This window comes from Opisthocomus hoazin, chromosome 17 (assembly GCF_030867145.1).
Source record: "Opisthocomus hoazin isolate bOpiHoa1 chromosome 17, bOpiHoa1.hap1, whole genome shotgun sequence".
NCBI classification, from domain to species: domain Eukaryota; kingdom Metazoa; phylum Chordata; class Aves; order Opisthocomiformes; family Opisthocomidae; genus Opisthocomus; species Opisthocomus hoazin.
In genome coordinates this window covers 2,328,609-2,344,731 of record NC_134430.1, presented here as the reverse complement: position 1 = coordinate 2,344,731, position 16,123 = coordinate 2,328,609, and the positions used below count along the sequence as shown (strand labels likewise).

At 65.4% G+C, this 16,123-nt stretch overlaps 1 protein-coding gene across 1 annotated transcript; it reads left to right on the top strand.

The window, feature by feature from the left end:
- Positions 1 to 635: 635 nt before the first annotated feature.
- Positions 636 to 15,173, top strand: COL9A2 (collagen type IX alpha 2 chain). Its single transcript, XM_075438255.1, has 32 exons — positions 636 to 734; positions 2,608 to 2,682; positions 3,497 to 3,532; positions 3,627 to 3,689; positions 5,046 to 5,099; positions 5,370 to 5,405; positions 5,634 to 5,657; positions 5,802 to 5,855; positions 6,191 to 6,244; positions 6,430 to 6,477; positions 6,760 to 6,816; positions 7,439 to 7,492; positions 7,793 to 7,846; positions 8,536 to 8,589; positions 8,818 to 8,871; positions 8,960 to 9,013; positions 9,213 to 9,266; positions 9,553 to 9,606; positions 9,841 to 9,894; positions 10,065 to 10,109; positions 10,256 to 10,309; positions 10,664 to 10,717; positions 10,796 to 10,849; positions 11,623 to 11,694; positions 11,779 to 11,814; positions 12,052 to 12,096; positions 12,316 to 12,348; positions 12,680 to 12,826; positions 13,699 to 13,753; positions 13,836 to 14,024; positions 14,174 to 14,251; positions 14,533 to 15,173. Exons 1-32 carry the CDS (start codon positions 663 to 665, stop codon positions 14,736 to 14,738), a joined length of 2,073 nt encoding a protein of 690 aa, XP_075294370.1. The 5' UTR covers positions 636 to 662; the 3' UTR covers positions 14,739 to 15,173.
- Positions 15,174 to 16,123: the final 950 nt, after the last annotated feature.

The following is a 16,123-nucleotide window of genomic DNA, read 5'->3' as shown; positions in this document are numbered from 1 at the left end:
GCCCCCTTCCCCTCCCAGTGCCACAAGGGGCCGTGGGGACATTTCTCAGGGGTACCCCGGGACCCGCAGCGGGGTGGCTGCCCTGCCTGGGGCTGCACGGGGGCTCACGGGGAAGAAAGGGGGTCAGACCCATCAGAAATCCCCCAGGACCCTCCCCAGGGCGGCAGCAGCCGGCTCCCAGTGCCCCCATCCCCGGGTGTGGGGGCAACCGCAGCCCCCGCCCCGGGCAGCTCAATGCCACACGGCACAGGCATCGCGGTGGGGACAGCACAGGGGACACCCTGGCTCTCCTTGGGGTGCCCACGCGGATGTCCTGGCTGGGGTCTCACCACCCAGCTCCAGCAGCAGCCCCCCAGCTCATCCCCCCCCCTCTCCCAGCCCCTCCTCTGCGTTAAAGCCCCTTTGTGCCACTCTTGCCAAGTCCCCCGCCGCCATCGTGCCAAACCCTCCGCCACCATGGTGCCGAATCCGGCCACACAGCCCAAAATAACCACGGGCTCACCTGAGGAGTGGGGGGGAGGGCGGGGGGCTGGGGCCTCCTGCCTTCATCCCATTGCTCCATATTAATGAGCCCCCTCCTCCTCCCGTGTCCGGCTGCGCGGTCGGGGCTGCTGCCGGACCTGAGACGAGGCCAGCGCCGCTGGGTGCCGGCCGCCCTCGCCATGGCCGGCTGCTCGCCCCTTCTCCGGCTCTGGCTCTTGCTCCCCGCCGCCTGCCTCTGCCTGGCCCAGATCGTAAGTCCTCTGCCCGCTGCCCCTCGCCCTGGGCTGGGAAGGGGGACGGAGGGGGGACCGTCCCCATCTCCCGCGTCGCTGATGCTGCCTCGCGGTGCTGAGCACCCCTGGGACTTTTTGCTCATTTTTCCCAGCGCCTTTCGCTCGCTTTCCCCAGCAATGCCCCATGGCGGGGGTGGGGTGGGAGCAGCCCCCAGCCGGGACCCCCAGCCCTGACCCACTGGGGACATTTCCGTGCCGAAAGCCGCCTCCAGCCCTGCGGGACAGGGACAGGGCTGCGTGCCTTGAAGTTTGGGACTTGTTAGCTAAATAACTTTTGTTTTATTTCCCGTCTGGGGCAGAATGGGGGGTCTCGGCCGTTTTCCTCCCCAGCAGCCGCCAGATCTTCCCCGTCCCATCACCTGAGAAAACGCTTAATTTGCTTCTGCTTTCCCGGGACAGAGCACAGAGTGGGGCTGAGGGGGGTCTGGGGGAGGCTCTGACCCTCCCAGGGCTGCCTCAGGGCTCCGTGGGGGCTTGCCGAGGGGCTGCGGGGAGGGACGCCCGTGGTGGAGGTGCTGGGGGTCCTGCAGGGCTCTCCGGACTCACCCAGGGTGGGAGAAAACGGAGAGAAGTGAGGGGAAGGTGTCCCTCTGCCCCTCGGACAAGAGCTGCGAGTGGGGCAGGCGGCGTTCCTCCTGGGAGCCCACCCGAAAAGAGAAAAACTCTCCCTGCCTCGCAACAACAAAAATCAGATTTTTATAACAGATTTGGGAAAAATCTTCCCATGCGGTTCCGACAGGGACAGCCTGGCTGCGGAGCACTGGGGGCTGGGGGACAGACCCCCGGGATGCCCATGGGCTTGTGGTGGCAGGGTCCGGCCGGGGGTCTGGGCTCCGGCCGGAGCGAGGGGGACGTGGGAGCTCGTGGAACGAGGATCCGTTTGGGTCGGGAGGACAAAGGTGCCATTCACCGGTGCTCCCAGGGACCGGTGCTCGCTCCGACTGCCAAATTTGCTTCCGAGGCGAAGCCGGGGCTCTCGTAGCTCTGCGAGCAAACCAGCGACACCTCTCATCCTCACGTATTTCACTTTAAAATAAATAAGCCTGGGAGGACGGCGGAGTGGCAGGCGTGCAGCCCCGGCCAGCCCATCTGGTTTTCATTTCCAGGAACACCGGGGGTTCGGTCTCCGGGACTGGAATCTCTTCCCCCCCCCCCCCCCCCCAAACGCCCCGTTAGGATAACAGAGATTTCTTTGCGAAGTCGCTCCCGTGGAGCCCTGGGCGAAGCTCAGGGCTGGGGCCAGGCTGCTCGCCGAGCTCCCCAGCCGCCGGTGAATGGTGCTTTTGTGCGGTGCTGTGGAGCGGTGCTGCGGGCAGCCGGCCAGCCCGGCGCGGGCGGCAGCTCTCACCGAGGGGCTTGGGGTCCCCGCTCCGTATCGGGGCTTTGGGTACCAAAATCCTGCCGGTGCTGTCTTAGAAATCCCACTGCTGGGCTTGCACCCCGAGCCGAGAGGGGCCTTTGCGAGCGGTGCCGTCACCCCGGCGAGACCCAGCCGGGGCAGGACCCCCGCGGGCACGGGGGCAGGAGGGGCAGCGGTGGGGTAGGGACCGGGCAGGGGATGGGGAGCTGGTTGTGCCAATGCCAAGGGGAAATTTCCTGGATTTCTCCATCCATGCCCTTGCCGGGGGGCACAGACCAGGTGGCGGAGAGCCCGTGGGGAGGGGAAGAGCTCTGACACCTTGGGGTGCTCGCTCCATCCCGGCTCTCCGGAGATGGGTCCCCAGCACACGCCGGCGGCGAGCGCTGCACCCTGGGCTCCGTCTGACCCACAGCATCTCTCGGGGTCTGGCTGCTCCTTCCTGACGTGGGTCCTGTCCCTTTTTCCCCCCAGCGAGGGCCGCCGGGAGAGCCTGGCCCGCGAGGGCCCCCCGGTCCCCCAGGAGTGCCGGGAGCGGATGGCATTGACGTGAGTACGGCACTGGGAACCTGTATGGGCTGAAGGGAGGGAGGGAGGGGACCTGCAGCACAAAGAGGGACATTGTCTGGGGCAGAGGCTCGGTGGAGGGCAGGGGTGCTCATACCGTGTGGTTCCCGCGCTGCTCTGCTCCCAGGCTGGGGCAGACGGAGCATCCCCGGCTTTGCCAGTGGCCCTGGGCAGCAAGGATGGCATGGGAGAGTGGGATCCTGCGCCACGGCTTCACCCACATCCTCGAACAGCAGCCCGTGGCCTCCTGACCGCCTCGGGAAACGGGGTCTGAAGTGCTTTTTGGGGAGCACAGCGGCAGGGAGGTTTCGGTGCTGGGTGCTGGGGTGACCCCCGTCCCGTCAGCAGAGGATGCTCGGAAGCGTCGGCTGCAGGGGTCAGCCCCAAGACGCCCAGCGAGGAGGGGGATCTGGGGAGGGTCCCAGGCCAGGTGCCTGCAGAGCAGCGAAGTGGCTGAGGGCTGTGGCAGGCGGCTGTGGCTCCCTGAACAGAGGGGAGATCTGTGCGCCAGCAGAAAGCACCCTTTCTCCCAGCCTTGCCCCCCTCCCCCCTGCCCAGGGTGTTATTTTAGTGCTATTTATACCCAGAATGGCCGCAGCCCTCCCGCAGCCCCAGCACAGCCCTCTCTCTGCTCAACGCCAGCCCGATCCCGACCTGGCCGCTGCGCTGGGGGATCGAGCATCTTCCTCCGACTCGGGGAGCAGGATGGGAGACACAGGTCCTGAGCTCCCCGCGCTCCCAGACCTGGCTCTGTGGGGGACAGACCCCTTTTTATAACTTCCTTCTCTTTCCCCAGGGTGACAAAGGCTCTGCCGGAGCCCCTGGGTCGCCGGTGAGTACCTGTGCCTTCCCCCAGCTCGCCGACAGTCTCGCCCCTCATGGTGGAGCTCCTGTCAACCTGCCCCCCCGCCTCTTCTCTTTCAAAGGGTGCCAAGGGGGAGCCTGGAACCCCTGGTCCAGATGGGCCCCCAGGGAAGCCAGGCATCGACGTGAGTACTGACCCCCTGCCCCCCGCGGCGTCCCTGGCCACGGTCCCCAGGTCCCAGCGGGGTCTCAGCACGCTGCTCCTAGCCTCAGTGCAGGGATCCTTCTCTGTCACACGTACGAACGTGCCAAACTGTCTTTGTGTGGGACCTGAAAGCACCTTGTGAAGCACAGCAGAAATGCAGGCAGAGGTTGGGCAGGGCTGCTGCCACCCCCTCCCACTGCCCTGGCTCCAAGAGCGCAGCCCCACGCCACGTGGGGTGAGAGCGGTGCCAGGGAAGCCAGGGCACAAGCACCGGCACCCCTGAACACGAAAAGGCTTTTCCTTGTCCTTTACTCCAGCTGCTGTCCTGAGCGCTGGTCCAGTTCTCCTTTCCTCCAACACAAATCTGGAGCAACCCCGTGGCCCCCCCGGAGCCACCCCCTTGGCACCCACGTAGGTGGCATCGGTGACATCCCCTGCCATCCCCTCCCTGCCAGAAGAACAGCCTGGGGCAGGGGTGGTGGGCAGAAAGGAGACGGAGCTGCCTCCTTGCTCTGCCCTGATGCTGGCCCCACGCTCCCCGGTTGGGGTCCGCAGGGGTGCATGGTGGGTGCCCGGGGAGGTCTGGGTGGGGTGCCTGCCTCCCACCCCCAGCGCAGTGCTCCACGGGTAAGCACCTGCGAGCATCGGCCGTTTACTCGCTCATCAGAAGGAACCCCAAACTGCGGGGTCCTCGTGTGTGTCTCTGGATGGCACTTCATAAATCTCTTCGGTTTTAGTTATTCTTCAATAATAAACGAATAGAATAACAACCGTCATTACCAGCATGCATTACGCATCCAGACCAATCTGCCCGGAAAAGGGTTCGGCTCCTCTGAACGCGGATGCGGAGCCGGGCTGAGCGAGGGGCTCTGTCCGTGCCATCCCCGAGCGCCCGGCAGCGTGCCCGCACCGGCCCGGGGGTGCAGCTCCGGGCACCCACCACAGGGATCCAAACCCTGGGGACGGGGGAGCCAGGAGTGACTCGGAGTCGGTATCACCGGGACCCACGGACCGGCCGAGCTCCCCACGTGCCTCTGCCGGGGCTGGTGCAGCCGCGCTGGACGTGCCCGGCGGTGTGAGGGTCCCTGGCGTGGGGGTCTCGGTGGCGTGCGGGGGGCTGCAGGGCATCGCGGCGAGGCTCTCCGTGCCGTCGGGGCTTGGGTCCGGGCACCAGCTGCACCTCCAGTTTTGCCGTCCGATGCGCACAGCGGTGACCAGCACATAATTCCCAAATAATAACCCCCAAGCCCTCGTGACGGAGAGAGCCCCAGCAGCAACGTCTGGGGGGAGAGCAGCAGAGCTGGCGGTAACCCCCCCGCCGTCTCTCCTCTTGCAGGGCCTGACGGGAGCAAAAGGGGAGCCAGGGCCCATCGGCGGGCCAGGACTTAAAGTGAGTGAGGGGCTGCGCTGGGGCAGGCGCCCCGGGCTCCCACCTTCCCCCCCGGGAGCCAGCGGGGCTCGGCCAGGCTGGGACCAGCCCCGTCGCCGGGGAGGGGATGCAGGGATGCGGGAACTGGGCGATGGAGTGTTTGGCAATGAGGGGGCACTGAGGCTGGGTGCGGGGAAGGGTGAATTTTGGCAGTTTGCACGGCAGTGGTGCAGGGCTTGGTGGGGCCAGACCCTCACATTTCAGCTCCTGACCCCCCTTCTCTCCCGGCAGGGCCAGCCCGGACTCCCGGGGCCGCCGGGGCTCCCCGTGAGTATCTGCCTCTCCCGTGGGCACCGGTGATGCACCCGTTCCTGGCTCCGGCACCCCCTCCCTAAGCACCCACAAGCGGGGTGGGGGCAGAGCGGGGACCCAGCCCCAGCCCCCCCATCAGCATCCTTGGTGGTGGTGTGGGCATTGCCATGCTTGGGGCTGGTGCTTTCGGGGCGGGTGGGGGTGGTTGGAGAATTTGGATCAACTGTGCTTTTCTTGTCGCAGGGTCCTTCGCTGCCAGGACCACCCGTGAGTGCTGGGCTTGTGGGGCTGTGGGTGGCTGGGGTCCGGGCTTGGGGTTGTGCTGGAAGAGCTCAAATCGCAGCACCCCCAAGGTGGGGGGTCTCAGGGCTCGACCTCTCTCACTCAGTGAATGTCTCTCTTCTCTTTAAGGGGCTTCCAGGCCAGGTTGGGCTTCCCGGAGAGATCGGAGCGCTGGGACCCAAGGTGAGGGGTCAGGAAGGGGCACGGAAAAACCTTCGCTCCTTACCCCAGCATCCGCTTCACCGCTCTTCGGGGCTCCTGGGGTAGACAGGGACACGACCATGTAACGTGGGCAAGCGGGGTCCTATGGTGGGGACGGACGAGTGGTGGACTCTGTGCCTGCAGCCGGGTGCCCCAGCGCCATCCATTCCCTCCCAGCTCACAGCTGGGGGATGTCCCAGTTCCTGCTGTGACAACCTGGCTCTCTGGTGCTTCGTCACCCCTCTCCACCCTGACTCGGGCAGTACCTGCCGCCTCCCCACCCCTAAATCTCCTTTTCTGGGGTTGTTCTTCCCTAGGGAGACCCTGGACCCGACGGCCCGCGGGGTCCCCCAGGCCCTCCAGGGAAACCAGTGAGTATCCCCCCAGTCACCAGCGTTTTCTGCGGGAGGGAGCAGCTCCCACCCAGGCTCAGCCCAGGGGCTGGGGCTCTGGCACACACCTCCCTACCCCTCTCCCTCCTGGGTGTAACACCCACCCCTCCTGTAAAATAGCGCTGATACGAAGCCGTGGGTGCTGATGATCTCCTTCCCTCCAGGGCCCCCCGGGACACATCCAAGGACTGGAAGGCAGCGCTGATTTCTTGGTGAGAGCCGCCATTCCCGTCTTTGCTGAGTAACGGCTGCTGCAAGAGCGTCTGCTGCCCTGGCCTGAAATACAGCCCCCAGTGCGATTTGGTAACTGGGGGCTGAGGTGGTGGGGAGGAGCCGTGTCCCCAGCAGAAACCATGCTGCGAGCAGTGGGTCCCCTGCCCCACCACACAGCCTGGCTTTGCCATGCGGCGTGGGAGCCCGTCCTGCCCACCACGGCTCCTCCCCAGCCTCTGGGTCCTTTCCCAGCTCAACCCATGCTTCTTCTTCCCCACCAGTGCCCGACCAGCTGCCCGCCAGGTCCCAAGGGCCCCCAGGGACTGCAGGGACTGAAGGTAAGGGAGCGCTGGGGCTGCCAGGGAGCACACGGGGCCGTCACCTCCAGCGCTGCGCCTGAGCAGGGGAGCCTTCCCTGCGCTGGAGGCACACGGAGCTCGGGAGCTGCTCTGCTCCCCCAGGAGCACAAGGACATGCATGCACAGAGAGCCCCAGGGCCAAAGGCACTGTGGGAGGTGTCCCCTGCTGCTCTCCAGCTCCTGCCAGCCCCTTCCTGGGGGGCGAGACCCCATGCCAAAGGCCCAGCCCCAGCCTTGCTGGCTCCTCTGCTGCAAAGACCAGAGGGTTAAACTCGGCAGGCATCCCCACCGCACCTCCTCACAGCTGTGGGATGCTGAGCCCCACTGTGTCACCAGTGGGATGCTGAGCCCCACCACATCACCAGTGGGAAGCTGAGCCCCACCAAGTCACCAGCGGGATGCTGAGCCCCACCGTGTCACCAGCGGGATGCTGAGCCCCACCAAGTCACCAGTGGGAAGCTGAGCCCCACCAAGTCACCAGTGGGCACCCCAGGGTGGGAGGTCGTGGGCAGGGTTGCTGCGGGTGACATGGCCATCAGGACGCTGCCTTGACTCCACTGCTCTGCCCGGGGATGCTCACGACCTTCCTCTTCGCCCTTAGGGACACCGAGGCCGCCCCGGGGCCCTCGGGGAGCCCGGCAGGCAGGGCAGGCAGGTGAGTGACCTCTCCAGCAGCTTCCCAGCCGGAGCCAGGCGTGCCTGCATCTCGGGGAGCTGGGGCTGGACTGGGGGGCAGGCGGCTCTGGGGAGAGAAAGGAGGACGGAAGGAGAGAGGTGGGAGAGGGAGGAGGGAGATCTAGGGCTGGGAGATGGAATGTGGACTGGGTGGTCTTCCACGATGGGAAGGGGGACCTGTCACCATCCCCTGCCCGGACCCAGCTGAGGGGGTCCCCAGGGCGGTTTGTGCCCCTGCTCCGCCCCAACACTCACCTCGCCCCTCTCCATCGCTCCCCAGGGTCCCAAGGGTGACGTTGGCGTCTCTGGAGAGCAAGGCGTCCCTGGCCCTCCGGTAACGTATTTACTGCTCTTTGCCGCTCTGCCCCCCGGGTACCCCAGGGGCTGGGGGCTGCCGGTTTGTCCTTGGCCCCAGACAAGTGACACCAGCGTGTCCCTGCTCCTGGGGACCCACCGCTTGGACTAGAGCGAAGCCTTCATCCCACCCATCTCCCTCCTCCCAGCCACGGAGCTGCCACCAGGAGGGTGGCAAAGCCGTATCCCAGTGGAGACCCTCATGGTCCACGCTGGCTCGGGCACCTCGTTAACGTGGATAACTCACCTCTAACAAATCACCCATGCACACCGAGCCCCCCGAGCCCCACCTGAACAGGGGTGCAGCGCCCAGCTCGCCGCGGGGACGGGAGGATTAAAGCCGTCTGAGCTTGCCGAGCACTTTGAAGACGAAAAGCAATTAATGGGCTGAGCCCTTCGGTCCGGGAAAAGGGCAGCTCCGCTTTGAAGCCAAGAGCTTTGCCGGGGGGAGCAGCACCGGTTTGGGCCGTTGCTGTTATCAGACCGACAGCTGGAAAGGCGCCTGCTGGGGGGCTGCAGAATTAGGAGCGAGCGGCCGGGACTGAAAGACCTCGTGTTTGGCAAAACCCCCTGATCTCCAGCACCGGCTTTGGCTCTAATTGCGGCTTCCCCCTGGGCTGCTCCCGGGGCCCTTTCCAGCTAAGCCGGCTGTCGTTTCCTTCCCCGCAGGGACCGCAGGGCCTGAGGGGTTACCCCGGCATGGCGGGACCCAAGGGCGAGACGGTAAGCGCCGGTGGGATGCGGGGCCGGCTGTGCCCGGCTCCGGGGTCAGGGGGACCAACTCCTGCGGAGATGCTTCCCAGGCTGGGGGCTGCTTCCCGGGAGCGTCGCTGGCACGGCTGTTTGGCCAGCTCGGGGAGCTGGACACTGCCCCTCGCTAGTGGGGTGGGACCTGGCGGGGGACCAAGGCTGGGATGGGGGGAACTGACCCCTCCCGTGCTCTCTTTGCAGGGTCCTGCTGGTTACAAGGGGATGGTTGGGACCATCGGAGCAGCTGGGCGGCCGGTGAGTGCCCTCCCTCCTCCCCGGGGGCTGCGGGGCAGGCGGGGCACCCCGCACTTTGCCGCTCAGCCCCCATCTTTCTCCCCTCCAGGGCAGGGAAGGCCCCCGGGGACCACCTGGGGACCCTGGTGAGAAGGGCGATCTGGTAGGTGACCCGCCGTGTCGGGGAGGGCAGCACCCAGCCCTGTGCTGTGCCAGTGCCCCCTTTTCCCCAGCTTGGCCCCACTCCCTGGCACGGAGAGGGGCTCTGCCCGGGGTGCCCTGATGGGCATCTCCTCCCTCTCCCAGCTCTGTCCCCTGCACCAAGAGGGCAGCTGGAATAACGCTGCGCTCTCCTGCTCTAGGGTGGCCGTGGCATCAGGGGCCCCCAAGGAGACATCGGCCCCAAGGGGGAGAACGTAAGTACAGCCAGCAGCACCCGTGCCCACATCTAGGGCTGAGCTGCTTGCAAGGAGAAGGAGAAGACCTCTTCGTCCTTCTCTGTCCTGTTCGGGGCCACCCAGTGTCCTTACACCCTGCCTCAGTGCACCCTGCCAGCACCCTGCCAGCCTGGCTGCTTTGGGAGCCGTGCTCTGTGCAGGGATGGAGCTTTCCTTTCCCTTCCCAGCCATTTTTTGCCCCCACCACGAGCCTTTCAGTCCTTCTTGGAGGTGTCAGACCGAGCGACTCTTCCCTCTTTCGCAGGGTCTCCCGGGCATCGATGGCAAAGATGGCACCCCGGGTATCCCCGGCGTGAAGGTGAGCGGCTGCGGGCAGGGGGAACGGACACACGCTGTTCCTGGTACCAGTGCTTGCTGGAAATAATGGGGATGGCAAGCAGCACAAGGTCCCAGCCCTTAACGTGGCATCTGCTGTCCCCTCGGGGTCAAAGGCTGTGTCCCTCTTTGGCCAGGAGTCCCTTGTCCCACCTGTGGACACCCCCTCGCTGCACGTTTCTCTGCCAGGCAGTGACATCCTCTCTGTCCCTCGCAGGGCGGCGTGGGACAGGCCGGCCAGCCAGGGCCACCGGGACACCGGGGACAAGCCGTGAGTACGGGAGCGTGGGAGCCCCGTCACCAGTGGGGTGGCATCCCCCTCCCTGGGCCGTGCCAGGGTGCGGGGCCAGCACCCAGCGGGGATGCTGCCTCCGGGCACGGGGTGCTGGGCAGGGTCGCTGGTGCTGTGCACAGGGCTTGATCCCGGCTTTGTTTCCGCAGGGCTTGCCGGGCCAGCCGGGAAGCAAAGGTGGCCCAGGAGAGAAGGTGGGTGTGGGGCAGCCTGGGCCGGGGTCACCCTCTCTGAGCAGCCCCCTCTCTGGGGCAGCCTCCACGCTCCAGTCCTGAGCCCGCAGCCTTGTCCCCATCCTGTCCCCTCCCTGTACCTGAACCGCCTCTGTCTCCCGTTCCAGGGTGAAGTGGGTGCTCGGGGCCAGCCCGGCGTCACCGGTGCCCCGGGACAGATCGTGAGTACGGAGATGTCACCGCGTTCCTCCTGGGCACAGCCTGGGGGTTACTCGCTCTCTCTCTGTTGCTCTTTTTTCCCTATTCACTGTGAAACAGAAAGCAGAGTCAGGCACTTCACCCCCCTGTGACCCTCCTCCTCCCTCTGCTTCCTCACCAGGACACCCCTGGGCCACTGCTCCAGCCCAGCACCCACCACCTCCTTGGCCACCCAGTGCCGTGGCAGCCCTTTGCTTGGCTTCAGGGGACGAGCACAGGGCCACGCGTCCCTTGGGGAAGGATGAAGGGTGGATGATGGCAGGAGAATGCGAGAGGGGCAGCCGGTCTAGGTTTTGGGTTTTTTTCCCCTCTCTTAGGGTGAGCCTGGACCTCGGGGCGAGCAGGGACCGCAGGGTGTCCCCGGGATGAAGGTGAGTCCGGGGCACTCCGGGGTTTGCGGCCATGCCGGGAGCTGCCCCTGACTCTGTTCTCTTCCCGGGTCTCCGCAGGGCGACCGGGGCGAGCGTGGTCTCGTGGGCCCCCCCGGCGAGCAGGGGAAAGCGGTGAGTTGTGCCCGCAGCCGGGCAGGGGGTCTTCACCTTGGCATGGCTCGGGGATGCTCGAACCGGGGTCTTCACCTTGGCACGGCTCGGGGGTGCTTGAACCGGGGTCTCCGCCTTGGCACGGCTCGGGGATGCTCGAACCGGGGTCTCCGCCTTGGCATAGCTCGGGGATGCTCAAACTGGGGTCTTCATCTTGGCACGGCTCGGGGGCAGTGGGGCACGGCTGGCACTGCTGCCCCGACCACTCGCTTTGGTCGTGGCCGGGGTCGATCGCACGCCCCGTCCCCCCGTCCCGCTGTGCCCGGCTGCCGGGGTGAGGGATTAGCTGACGGGCAAATAGCGCAGGGATTATCCAGCCCGGGGCCATGCTGGGTTTGCAGCCCCAGCCGGGAGAGGGATTTCCTCCCAGCCCGGTCAGAGCAGGGAATCTGCCTGGGCCCCTTGGAGGCTTTCCCAGGGTGGAAAACTGCCAAAAAATGACCTTTGTCCCTCTGGCTTCCTGGGGGCTGGGGTCCCATCCCTGGTGGGACCCCCTTCCCTTCTCAGCACGGGTGAAGGGGTGGCTCCTCGATGGTTTTCTGCCCTGCGCCTGCACAGAGGCCGGATTCAGGGCAGGTTGGGATGCTGTGGGGCAGCCCACGCTGCTGGAGGGGCCAGGGAGCTGCCCAGGCATCTCGCTGCCTTGGGGAGGATGCTCCGATGGGGCAGGAGGGTCTTCTCCTGGCCTCTTCTCACTCACTCCTCTCTTTTCCCCACGTTACCTCGGTCTCCAGGGCCCCAAGGGTGAGCAGGGTCCGCCAGGGATCCCAGGACCCCAAGGCTTGCCAGGAGTCAAAGGAGACAAGGTGACTGCTGCTGGCTGTGGGGGATGGGCTCCAGCTCAGGGGAGCTGCGCCGAGCTGGGCTGACCCCCCCTCTCCTTTCTCCAGGGCTCCCCAGGGAAAACCGGCCCCAAAGGTGGTACTGTGAGTACATCACCCTCCTGCCCGGGCCGGGGGGGATGCGGTGGGGAACAGCTGACCCCCGCGTTTAACGGGGCTGGCACCCACCTCCGGGGGGGCTGACACCCGCTGGCACCAGGCGCTTTCTCCCTCAGCACCCCCGGGTCGGGCGCAGCGGTCGGAGAGGAGGGGGTTGAAGGGGCTGCGGAGGAGTTGGGTGCTGGTGGTGAAGGTTCACATTTCTGGTCGCCTTTCTTCTAGGGAGACCCCGGCGTTCACGGCCTCGCAGGGCTGAAGGGAGAGAAGGTGGGTCCCCACCGACGGTGCCTGGGCTGGGGGGCAGGGGCTGGACAGGGGTCCCTGCCCGTGCGCTGTGGCTGTGCCGGGGTCTCCCGCCCGGCATGGCCCTGGGTACCACAGCACTGCACCCCAGCACGCTCCGGGGGGGTACGTGTGTCTCCCCCCGGCTGCATCTCTAAATTCCTGCTGTCTCCCCATCGCATTTCTTGTGTCCTCTGTCCCCAGGGTGAATCGGGTGAGCCGGGGCCGAAGGGACAGGTGAGTGACTGGGGGTCTGGGAGTGAGGGACACCCTGCACCTTTGTGCTGGGTGGCCCTGTGGGACCCTCAGCCGGAGGCGATCACCCCAGCGAAGGCAGCAGGGCTGCATGGAGCTGGTGCATGCCACGTGCTGGTGGCCTGAGCAAGTGTCTTCACTGGAGATGGGCTTCAGCGGCCACATTCAGCCCTGGATTCGGGTTCAGACCCCGTTTGGGGTTTAAACCCTGGCTGCAGTGGTCGGCACTGGAAGTCCTCAGGGTCTCGGGGTCCCTGTGGTCAGGACGGGCTGAGCTCGCCGCTCCTGACGCCGCTCTCCATCCCCACCGCAGCAAGGCATCCAGGGCGAGCTCGGCTTCCCCGGCCCCTCGGGGGATGCAGGTGCACCCGGCGTGCGAGGCTACCCGGGACCCCCCGGCCCGCGAGGACTGGTCGGGGAGCGCGGCGTGCCGGGGATGCCCGGCCAGCGGGGCGTCGCGGTGAGTACCCCCAGCGCCCCGCGCCCCCTCCTCACCTCCCGCACCGAGCGCGCGGTGTCCTGGGGGCTTGCTCGGCTCTGCAGGCGAGTGGGGTCCAAGCAGTTCCTCTGGGAAAGCGCTGCCATTCGGCTTGGGGGCTGCTGGTGCTCCCCCACGAGCTCTCCGGGAGGGCTGAGCTGGGATCTCACCTGCCTAGAATCACAGAATAGTAGGGGTTGGAAGGGACCTCTGTGGGTCATCTAGTCCAACCCCCCTGCCCAAGCAGGGTCACCCAGAGCAGGCTGCACAGGACCTTGTCCAGGTGGGTCTTGAATATCTCCAGAGAAGGAGACTCCACAACCTCCCTGGGCAGCCTGGGCCAGGGCTCCGTCACCCTCAGAGGGAAGAAGTTCTTCCTCATGTTCAGACAGAACTTCCTGTGCCTCAGTTTGTGCCCATTGCCCCTTGTCCTGTCACTGGGCACCACTGAAAAGAGCTTGGCCCCATCCTCCTGACCCCCACCCTGCAGATATTTGTAAGCATTTATAAGAAGAGAAGAGTTCTGCGTTTCTCACTGTGTGCAGCACCAGCAGCAGGCTTAGCTGGAATATGTATCTTTACAGCTTGCCTCGGGGACAGAATTTTTCCATATAAGCCTCATTTTTGACTTGCAAAATGGGGCTGCAGAAAGTTAATGCAGCGAGTAGGTTGCAGCATGGCCGGGCACGGCGTGAGCCGAGGCTGGAGCCCTTGTACCGGGATGGAAACCAAAGGGTGGGGAGGTGGCATCGGGCACAGGGAGGTGCTCGGGACTGGACTGGTGCTGCGGGCGCAGAGTGGGGAGGAAGGAGCCATCTCCCTTTACGGCGTGTCCCTCTTGTCACCACGGCCAGGGCCGGGACGCCGGGGACCAGCACATCGTGGACGTGGTCCTGAAGATGCTGCAAGGTGAGGGGGCGAGCGGGGCACACCGGCCGGGGGGCCGCCACCGCCATGTCCCGTCCCACACCGGCCTCTCTCCGCTCTACAGAGCAGCTGGCAGAGGTGGCAGTCAGCGCCAAGAGAGCTGCCCTGGGTGGGGTCGGTGCCATGGGACCCCCCGGACCACCCGGCCCCCCTGGGCCGCCGGGTGAGCAGGGGCCACACGGACCCATGGGACCTCGAGGCGTCCCCGGCATCCTGGGTGCTGCTGGGCAGATCGGCAACATAGGACCTAAGGGTAGGTGATGGGTGGCCATGCTTCCTCCTGCCACACTTGGCCCCTGCTCCGGTCCCCGAGCAGGGGCAGCCCCCTCCCCTGCTCTGCCGGGTCCGTGTTTCCCGCTGCGGCTCCAGCGAATCCCTCGCTCCCCGTTTCCTTCCCCACAGGGAAGCGAGGCGAGAAGGGTGAGCGGGGAGAAGCCGGCCATGGCCACCCGGGCATGCCGGGTCCCCCGGGGATCCCAGGTAAGCCCCTCTCCCCCATCTGACGACGTGCCCAGCAATGGCTGGGGACCTTCTGCCCCATCCCTGCAGCCCTGCATGGGTTCACCCCACAAATTTCCAACCTCGAGCACTCCTCGCTGCTGGCAGCTCTGCCAGCCGCTTTCCTGGCCCCTCGGTATTGCCCACTCCCCGCACCGTTCTGCTAACGCACCCCCAGCGTTCCCCAGCCCCGGCGCAGGCTGGGCTCAGCACCCACGGACGCAGCGTGCGTGCACCCGCTGATGGCCGCGCTCCCCTTGCAGGTCTCCCCGGCATCCCCGGCCACGCGCTCGACGGCAAAGCCGGGGAGCGGGGCTTGCCGGGCTCCCCGGGCGAGGCTGGCCGGCCGGGCTTGCCAGGTCCCGCTGGCCTGCCGGGGTTTTGCGAGCCGGCCGCCTGCCTGGGAGCCTCGGCGTACGCTGCCGCGCGCCTGACGGAGCCGGGAGCCGTCAAGGGACCCGTCTACTGAGGAGACATCGGCACCGCGGCGAACCCACGCCCGGGCTGGCATCAGAGAGACCAGAAAACTGCAAATCCGTAGGGAGCGACCTCTGCCCGTCCCGGCTGCGGCAGGGCACGGGGCTTGGGCAGCCACCGGAGTGGAAACGCAACCTTGGGAATTTAATTTGGTGTCGGCTTCGCCGCCGTCCCACAGCCCGGGGGACGGCGGAGAATGAAGAGAGGTCGCCCCGAGTCTTGTCCTCGTTACTGGGGTTCGTTACCTGCCTCTTCTGCCCATCCTCCGCTCCCTGTGCCCCTTCACAAGGAAATAAATTGTCTTTTATACAAACCCTCTCACTCTGTTACGTCCTGCTTGGTGCTGAATCGGCCCGTTGCCGACTTCCTTTTTGTCCTTTTTTTTTGTTAAAAAAAAAACAACACAAAAATAGTGGTTTGATTATTTAAGAGACTCACCAGTCCAGCCTTTTTCACTGCTGGGCACTCACCGAGCTGTAAATCTTTGTAAAATAGGATTATTTTGTAACTATAAATAGTACAACACCAACTTTTTAAAAAAATGGACAATAAACCTGAGATGGATTGTTAACGAACGGAAGCGACGTGGTGATTTCTCTGACTCCAACAAGACCCTACAGGTGGGGGGGGTTACCTGAGGCCTGAAGTGAGTTTTTCTGGTTTTTAGCCGGTATCTCCATTGCTCTTTCCCTTCCTTGGGGAAAACCTCAGCCTCTCAACAAGTTTCTTAGGCAGGAGCTCCTGCTTTTCTGCCTGTTGCACCACTGCGAATACGCAGAGGAATTTGCCGCCCCGAGCCCCCCATGCCAGAGACGGAGTAAATTTGCCAGAAACACATCGGGCGCCTGCAACTAAGACCCAGTCCCCCCAAGTCCCCCCGCAATCCAGCGGGCCAGCACGCTATTAGCAGCGTTGCAGAGGGAATCGATCTCGGAACAGTTAAAGAGGAGGCCGGCGGCTCTAACAGGATCCGCAGGTGCCGTTCTCGTTATTGCCATCGACAGCAGCAAGGATTAAAGCTGTGCGGCTGGAGCAATGGGGCTTCACTTTGTAAGATAAATAAAAATCAATTTTTGTTTATTAGCGGAGCATGTTTGGCTTGGCAGCGTAACAAATCCCGGGGAGCGGTGGCCGGGTCCCTCCTGCAGCACAGAGCATCGCTGCCACCGGCCAGGGGACAGCTGGCAAATCCCAGCTGGAACGGGGATGGATGGGGCTGAGCCCCACGCAGCCAAGCTGCAGCTGAAGGGGGCTAATCCTGGCCCGGAGCAGACCCAGGCCCAGGCAGACCCAGCACCACGCGCTCCTCGCTCCCCCAACACACCTCGCTATTTTCCCACAGGGATCCGTGTCTGTCCCCGTGTCCCCAAACCCTTC